This window comes from Rhipicephalus sanguineus, chromosome 9 (assembly GCF_013339695.2).
Source record: "Rhipicephalus sanguineus isolate Rsan-2018 chromosome 9, BIME_Rsan_1.4, whole genome shotgun sequence".
Lineage (NCBI taxonomy): Eukaryota > Metazoa > Arthropoda > Arachnida > Ixodida > Ixodidae > Rhipicephalus > Rhipicephalus sanguineus.
Window position 1 is genome coordinate 19,244,813 of NC_051184.2, and position 8,901 is coordinate 19,253,713.

At 49.5% G+C, this 8,901-nt stretch overlaps 1 protein-coding gene across 1 annotated transcript in view; it reads right to left on the reverse strand.

Annotated features, from left to right (window-relative positions):
• Positions 1-8,846, reverse strand: part of LOC119404690 (PDZ domain-containing protein GIPC3) — a 28,150-nt gene extending 19,304 nt beyond the window's left edge. The window contains exon 1 of the mRNA XM_037671309.2: positions 8,140-8,846. Coding sequence (XP_037527237.1) covers positions 8,140-8,439 — 300 coding nt within the window. The 5' untranslated portion in view covers positions 8,440-8,846. The remainder of the gene's footprint in view (positions 1-8,139) is intronic.
• Positions 8,847-8,901: the final 55 nt, after the last annotated feature.

Consider the following 8,901-nt stretch of genomic DNA (forward strand, 5'->3'; position numbering starts at 1 on the left):
AGGCGTGGTCACCGGCCGTCCGGCTCATGACGTCGATCTGGAGCGCGCGCCCATTGGTGCAGGCTTGTGCGCATCCGTCTTTGAGGAGGAAATGCCGCGGACTTCTAAGGTTGTATCTGACTATAAAGGGGACTATAAAGGGGTTGTATCTGACTAAGGTTGTATCTGACTATAAACAGGTCCCTCAATCGGACCTGTTTTGTCATTGTTTAATGTACAGAGTTATGGCGACACAGATTTGCGCAGGGTTGAGCCCCGTAACGGTCAACCCTGCGCACGCCTATGCAAACAGTGCTCCTTTCGTGTACTGTGTACAATTTGTCCCTGCTTTACGTTCAGTCCATGCCGTCTGCTCAATCCGGATTCACATCTCGTTCGGAACGTCAGAAACGGTTTTGCGCAGCACGGACTCCAGTAGAATCTTGTTTCAAACTTGTTCACATCTGCACGAGAGCAGGAAGAGGCGAAGAATGCACGACTTGAGTTTAGTTCACGTGTGGATGCTTCTTCCGTCTTCTGCCCTTGTCAAAGCAAGAAGACATTAACTGACGCGATGCAGCGACTGCACGCATGTACAAGCACGGCGGAGTTCCAGGAATCCACAAGACCTCTCTTTGTGAACCCCGCTGTAAATCCGCAGCGCTATTCTTAATCCGCGAGTCACGTTTCCACCACGACTCAGCCGCGCAATCTTGACGGAAAAGCCTGCAAAACACGCATATTCAACTTCAGCCGCGATCAAATCATGCTAGCTTCTGGTACTTCTGAAGCTAGGGCACAAGACCTGTCTTCAACCTTTACTACAAAATGGCAATACAAATTATGTATCGATATTCGCCCGAGCTAAACTGCGCGTTTCAAGGAATGAACGAAACAAGCGGAATTTATTGGGGGAGAGAGGGGGGGGGGGTTATTAGACACAACCATGTGAAGCCAAGGAAAGCATAGGACTTGTTTCTAATTGAAGTGTAGTAATTATGAGATAATGGGAAATGAAGGTGGACGACGAAAAAACAACTTGCCGCCTGTGGTGACCGAACGCTGCATGAACATTTGAATTTCGCGTGCGCTATTCATATAAGCTGAGCTTCCCCGTCCACTTTCCTGGGTTTTTCTTTTTGTATCCCTTTCCCAAGTTCAGAATAGCGACCGGAGGCTTCCTCATGGTTAACCTCCCTGTCTTTCCTCTATAGCTTTCTCTCGCTCTCTCTTTTCTTTTATGTGTTAACCCTGACGATGACGCGTATTTCCATATCCTAAAGAGCGCAAAAGCGGAACTTCCGGTAGTCGTCACATGCGGGACAGTGACGTCACTTGAGCACAAACGCCCCCTATGACGTCATGTCACTGCCGTAAAATTTGAATGAAAGGAAACGTTCTGCATGGTGCATGCATAAGCATCGCTGTTTCGTCAGTGTCAGTGGTTTTACGTCCCACAGGCACGTAGCCAGGATTTTTTTTCGGGGGGGGGCCCAAGGCCCAATTGTTCGAAAGAAAGTCTTTCCATGGCAAAAATAAAACAAAAGTTGCCCGGGAATATAGAAGGCCGGACGAATTTCGGGGGGGGGGGCCCGGGCCCCCCGGCCCCCCCCCTTGCCTACGTGCCTGACGTCCCACCACCTCCATCCGATTATGAGGGACGCCGTAGTGGAGGGCTCTTGAAATTATGAACACCTGGGGTTATTTAACGTGCACCTAAATCAAAGTACACGGGCCTCTAGCATATAGCGTCTCTATCGAAATGCGGCCGCCGTGGCCGGGACTCGATCCCGCGACCTACGGGGCAGTATATAGTCGAGCAACATAACCACTAGTCGACCACGGCGGGTACTCTGCAATTAAAGGCCTTTGTTGATCATGAAAGATAAGGAAACAAAGCAATTATAGGGATGAGGTAGCGGGCGGGAAAGTTTTAGCACACTGTTTTTGAGTGCGATGTACGATTAGACGCTCAAATTTCAGTAATCGTGCAATTACTTAGATAATTTGCACAAACAGCCTTGACAACAACAAAGAAAAAGCGTTCGCAAACAAAACGCCGTTGGTCGCATTTTCTTATTTGACTGCACTTTCTTTGTTTAATTAGCTCGGCCGTAGTTATCTGGGACACACTGCAGATACCCGTGCACGCGTGAGTGTGCGTTCTCAACTCCCACCCTGATAAAAACAGCAATCATGCCAGTTGCAGTATTTCATAAAGATAGCTAGCGCGTGACGTCATGGACGCTGCTTCTGAACGTACTGGCACTCCACGATGGCGGCTTTGATGACAAACAAGCCGCGGTTAACCTGGTAACAACGTGGCAGGAACGCCTCTGTGCGTGAACAACGAAAGAACCTGCGTGCATGTGATGTTTTGATAATATACATTTCACGTCGCAAATGTCGCGTACCACCATGCTGCATGGTGCTCCAACACGGCGGTTTCAGTGACGTCAATGCAAGCCATTTATACCACGTCGCTTATTCGTCACTATCACTCGTTCTCGATTGAAGTATGGGTCTTGCAGCTCTCGCTAGATGACTCGGCGAGCGTGTAATTTGCTGTGCCAACAAGACAAAATCGCACGTTCTTGTACAGCACACGAAGCCTGCGCGTCACACGTTCATTCCTTGATGTATGCGATAACGTAACGGCGTAGATGGGCTCACGGATAAGCACAGCTACAATGGCCGCAGCATCCACGCGAGCAAAGGACACCAGTATTCCGACCTCTAAGCGTGGACGCATACATTTCTCGGCAACAGGTGCCCGGCCGAACTCATTCAGGCGACCCAATACAGGGGCGGTGTGCTAATGCGTCCCTGCGACACTGGGGCGTGTGCATATAATAGCCAGAATTGGGGTCATGTGGCTCCCCGGGCGGGACCATCTAGATGCGCGGCGGGATGCGGCCTCCATGAAAGCAGCCAGTAATCGCGAGCCCCGTTTTTTTTTTTCACTGCCGTTGAGCTCTAGACGAATTCGTCGTTGCCGAATGCAACATCAGCTCTTTAATTTTTTTTTTCTTGGGACCTGACATCGGGGCACGTATTTCATACGTACAGTTGTCTGCTCTGCCAACGACTGGCATTAACGAAGACATATTGAGAGCTTCCAGCCTGTACCAATAGCTAACCCACTCGTCCCTGCCGCAAGTGGTGCCGTTGAAGATAGAAAAGCAAACGCGAACTTTTTTCCTCGCCAGTCAAGGCTGACGTACTCCACAAATTGAAATTCGCTTGTAATACACGGCCGCAGGGAGAGAGAGAGAGAGAGGAAAATAAAGCCTACATAGGGTGAATGGGGCTAAGTGACAGCATGAAAGAGAGAACACAGAGCGCTGCTTCGTCTGAAGGTGCACATTCACATCACAGTTAATCACTGAGGTCTGTAGAGGTCGGTTTCTGAGCTTCAGCTATTCGTGGCACGAGGCTGGGCATCCCGTAGGGAATTGAGGTCCGCGAAGATACATGAACACGTCTGCAGATGTAACTGAACGCTTCGAAGTGATCTCGTTTTATCAAACTGTGCATTACGAAATGTCACCTCTTCAACAACTGGTCACACAGCTGTTATACATCTCAAAGTTCAACCAACCGTTCAATGCGCCGCAGGTGGACAAGCCCGTGCCTTATTGTAGCTAAAATGTCGGTAATGACCTACATACCGAAATTGCACGCCTCTTTAATTAAAGTGAAAGCGGCTTACTAAGTTTGCACAAATGATACACGCCTGTAATTAAAGTCTGCACTGCTGTACAAAGGCAGCTCCGGAGGTTCCCCGTCGTAGTCATAGTGAGGCTTCAACTTACGTTCACCCTGCAGCTCCGAACCTCTTTTCAGCCTTACCCTCTGGCCCTCGGAAGTTTGCATATGCCGCATATAATTTGTTCTAAAACATTGTTATGCAACGCTCAAGGCCGGCCACTTCCTTTTTTTAAATGACATTTCGCGGATATATATAACTGCGTTTGTGTGCCCTCTGCTGTGCTGTTTTAAGCTGATTCGCCTCGAAATTTTGCCACATAGCTCAACGATGACAAGCCATGCTGACAAGGCATTGACCACAAACTTCCACGGATCAGCCATGTTGAAACACTATATAAACAAGATTAGACTAATCAATTTCTTTTGAGAATTCTGCTGCCACAAATAACGGAATTCTAGGTTGATTATTATAACACCAAACGCAGGTCAAAGCATCATTTCTGAATTTTGCGCAACCCGCCACTAGTTATGGTGCTTGACTGCTGACCCGTAGGTCGCGGGATCGAATCTCGGCTGCGGCAGCCGCATTTTCGATGGAAGCGAAAATTCTTGACGACCGTGTACTTGGATTTCAGGTGGTCGAAATTTCCGGAGTCCTCTACTGCGGCGTCCATCATAATCGTATCGTGGTTTTCGGACGTCAAGCCCCAGCAATTATTATTATGAACCCCAGCACATGAACGTCAGTGTGACGTCACAGATTTCCAAGTATTTTTTCCGCATTTTGGCCTCTCGTGGCTTAAACTTGTCTCGTCAAACATGCCAAGCTAACCCTCTGGCTTCCCAGAACGCAGTGCAACTCATTTTTACCCGCAAAAAATTATGCAGGGTCCAGCAAGGTGCCGACAAAATCAATGACGTCATGGCGGGTTGGTCTGAGAACTTCAACGTGGCGTCGCCGCCTGCATATTCACTCGTCTCCTGGCCTACAAAGCGTATTTAGAGGCGTCAGTTATGGGGACAGAGGTCATACATACCCCCCCCCCCCCTGAGTAGATTGTTGTGAATTAGTATTATTCTTTGAGCACATTACTGTCAATTACGAGAACACACGTTCATCATTAAGCGAGAAAAATCAAGGTGAAAGTTGCGTGTCTTAAATTGCGCGTTAAAATCTCTACACAATGACGTCAACGTGACACCACAAAATTGAACGATTGTTTTGTTTTTTCGCCACGTGGCTCTACAAAATTTCCCGAAACTTGGTATCGCTGGTCCACTTAGATGACAATGTACTTCATGTTTACCGATTAATAGCTGTGCGCCCTAGTAGACGCCGTTAAAATCTATGACGTCACAGCGAGTTGATGCGGTAACCTCATGGTGATGTCACCACCTGCATTTCATTTTTGCGCGTTTCCTCGCTTACCAAGCGTCTTCTAGCAGAATGAGTGATGCTTTTGGCATTATGAAAGGCTAATTCACTAACACGCGAAAAATCGTTTTTATCTTAAAGGGACACTAAAGTGAAACGCTTAATCGGCTTAGATTGATAACCTGTACTCTGAAAACACCAATGTCGTTAATTTCACCATCGTAGGCTTATTAATAGGGGAGATAATCAAGGCCAAAGTTTCATTTTCAAGGCCAAACCTCCACTGGTGACGCCAAGGATTTCAAGGTGAATATTTCGTATTTTGGCGACATTGGCTTAACGTAATTCTTTGAAACTTGGTATGTTAACTCTCTGGCCCCTTCAGAGGACAGTACTTCATTTTTACCGATTAGGAACCACGCAGGCCCTAGTAGACGCCATCGAAATCTATGACGTCACGGCGATTGGTGCGGGAATTTCAAGGTGGCGTCGCCACCCGCATTTTCTTTTTGTGCGTTTTGTCTCTTGCCAAACGTCTTCTCGTGGTAAGCATGGTGATTTTGGTGTTGTGAAAGAGTACTGTACCAGAAAAAAAATCGTTTTTCTCTTTAGTGTCCCTTTAAGCGTCCGTTTAAGGGGGCAAATTCATGATATGTAAGCTTTATTTTAGTTTCTGAGGCTTCTAGCGTGATGTTACAGCGACCGAGGGACGTTTCGATATCTATATGGCTCACAGCGCTTGGCGCAGTAAAGATTGAGTAATGAGCGCTTTTGGACGACTTCTTTCACGATCAACATAAACAGTCCGTAAAGAGGACGACGGAGCATACAGCGCGAACAATTCAAAGATAGCCAGTACAACTGCGTAGATGCATGCGTTAATCGTTGTCTGAGCAAGAGTCCGTCGTGAGCGACAATCTTCAAGTTTCATACTTGGCTGTGCACCAGTGTGAATGTCTTTGAAAGGCACTATTCGGCTATTAGCTCTACTCTTTTGACTTCTGCAACAACATAACGATGACTGCGATTGAGCGCACATGTTTATTAAGCCAGACAACGACGTAAAGGCTAAAAGAGCACGGCAACGCCACTTTCTAGCGACATCACAGAGTGCGGTCAAGGCCAGAATTCAAGGGCTACAGTACCTCGAAAAGACAAAAAGAACATACAAGAGAACTTGTGAACACTTGGTATTTTCTGCATAGAACGTTTCGGAAACGCAAACACACCGTGATTGTGGACGTCATACACGCACTCGTTTGCAATATTTTAATAATATCGCGCGAGCGTTAACCTACGGTCACGGTGAAGTAACAAGATTTTCTACGTGACGCGCAAGCGCAGAGAGCACACTGGTGTGGCAGCACCGTCTGCTATGCTGTTTGCTTAGAGATGCATATGCAATATCAGCCTCGGCTCTACAACGCTGAGCGCTGAATAAGCGCGCTGCATATTGTGCTTAATTGACCATTAAAGCTCGATGCTATTATTTTGTGCATTGCCAAATTATTTCGCAACACCGCCTTGCACCAAATCAACTCGCTAAAGCATGCATCCTCGCGTGTAGTTTCGGATTGTGTAGCCACTTGATGAGGAATCCTCATCAAGTGGCTACACAATCCGAAACGACACGCGAGCGATCAGCTTTTAGCCCTGTTGGATCATTTGGCAGCGCAGTTTTGAGGTGGATGACTTGTTGCACATATATCATGCAATTAAATATCCGCACAATGGTAATTTCGCTGCCTGCCGCCGATCTAACCGGAGTCATCGTGCAATGCAGCACGACTGGCGCGGAAATGTAAAATGCGTAGCTAGTATGTTGACGCGGACATATACAGTAAAACCTCGTTGATACATTCCTCGTTGATTACCCAGTGCCAGCGTTCGCGATATTGTTATCAAGCGAAACTACGATGATTTTAGCGAATTTGGATTGTACGTTTTCCCGCATAGAACGTTTCTTCCCGCGTTTTTTCCAAGAACGTATGAACGACGTCCTATCGTGTCTTGCTTGATGACTCTTGGCATCTAAAGGATGATGTCGCAATGCGGCCAGGCAAACGTCACAGGTCGTTCACGGAGTATATGCAACGACGCGCCCTTCTGTTCGGGCCAACTTCGCTCGCGAACCAGCCTTTCATGGGGCCATCAAAAACGACAGCTTCCTTCCAACCGCCCAGCCGCTATCGGCACGGCATTCGACCCGAGCGACCGCACTCGGCCGAAGCGACGTCAGCAGGTGTTGCACGCACAAAACCGTGTCGACAGACGCCCTGTGCGTTGTTACACACCAGCGACAACGCACTATTCGCGGGCTAGCCCTTCGCAAGACGACGATGAACCATGCGCACATAGCCGGCCGTTCTGACAAAAGCAGCAGCAACGGGCTTTTTGTAATCCGCGGCCACAGCGTCTGCCGTGACCTAATCCGAGCGTGCGCCGTTTGGGAAAGAATAATGGAGGAAGACGAAAAAGAAAAAGCGTTCCCGCTCCTTCTCTTTTGTCGTCGACAAGAAAAATAACGGGGTGAAGCAACGCGGCAGCACAGGGCAACGAGGCATGCGCAGCGTGCAGTCCACACGGCTGCAGGAAGCCCCGCTGCAGCCCCCGGCACAAAGCAGAATTTTCCACTTTCCTACCGGTCCGGCCGACGTGCGCTGCCCATACGTGCCGGCTTGTCTTGTTGTGATCTCCTCCCTCTTCACAAAACGAACTGCTTACAATGAAATACGCCCGTACAGCGCGTGGTTACATTCTACGCATGCAATGCAACGGCTATTGAGCGGCCAGCGACTGTGCGATTTTTTTGTGCTCCACACTAATGAACCACGACCTTCTTGCAAGCTCCGACTAGAAGCAGATAATGCGAATTTTCGGTTGTCTGGGTCCAGATGCGCGCATCAAACTTTCGTCTGAACCATCGTGCGAAGTCTCAGCAACTTGGCAATTCGTACGAAAGCAGGAAACATCCTTACAAAACTGCTGTCGGAGTTGATGTCATGCACCGCTTACGCCACCGTAGAGTCCGCGTGCACGTAGTAGCCCGTTGGGCTGGCGACACTACTACTCACGTCAGAAGCCGTGAAGTCGTAGCACTCGGCTATCTTCAGGTAGAGCTCCTTGATGTTGGAGAAGCCGGAGATTATGCCGGTCGGGCTGCCCTGCGCTTGCTGGCAGTGGAATACCAGCTTGGGTTTGGGCAGGCTTTTTGATAGACCGTCCACTGTTGAACCGGCGGGCGAGGAAGCTGGGTGCACGCCTCCGCTGCCGTTCGCCGTCGGCGATCCGCCAGGCGCGGCGCCGTTGGCATCGGCGTCGCCGTCAGGGGACAGGGAATCAGAGTCTCGTTTCTTCTTACCGAATAGCGGCATGCTGTTGAGTCGCGACGACGCACACACAGCACTGTCGGGGGACTTTCCCGATCGACTCCGCAGGTATGTTGGCAGGCCGCCACCACTGCCGGCCCCAAGTTTGTTATCTAATCACCATGACCGCGCATAGCCGTTGTGCACTTCACTCACCATCGGTGGCAGGCAAGGTGCGCTCATTAAGGGCACATAACGCGGAACAAGCACAGCTCGGCGCGCGGAGAAACAATGCGGGGAGTCGTGGAGTGCCAGCGTAATTGGAGAGGTAACTGGTCTCCGCCCGGGGGTGCCCCACCTACCGACCATGCAACTGTTTCGGTGTCCCGTGCACGACACCCCCACTGCCAACCAGGCTATCTTTGCCTCTCGCGCCACCAGCCGCCAGCAACGCAGACGGACGAGGGGGAGCAAACAAGTTTGTGACCAACGGCAACACGCGATTGGAGGATTGGTCCAGGTGCTCTC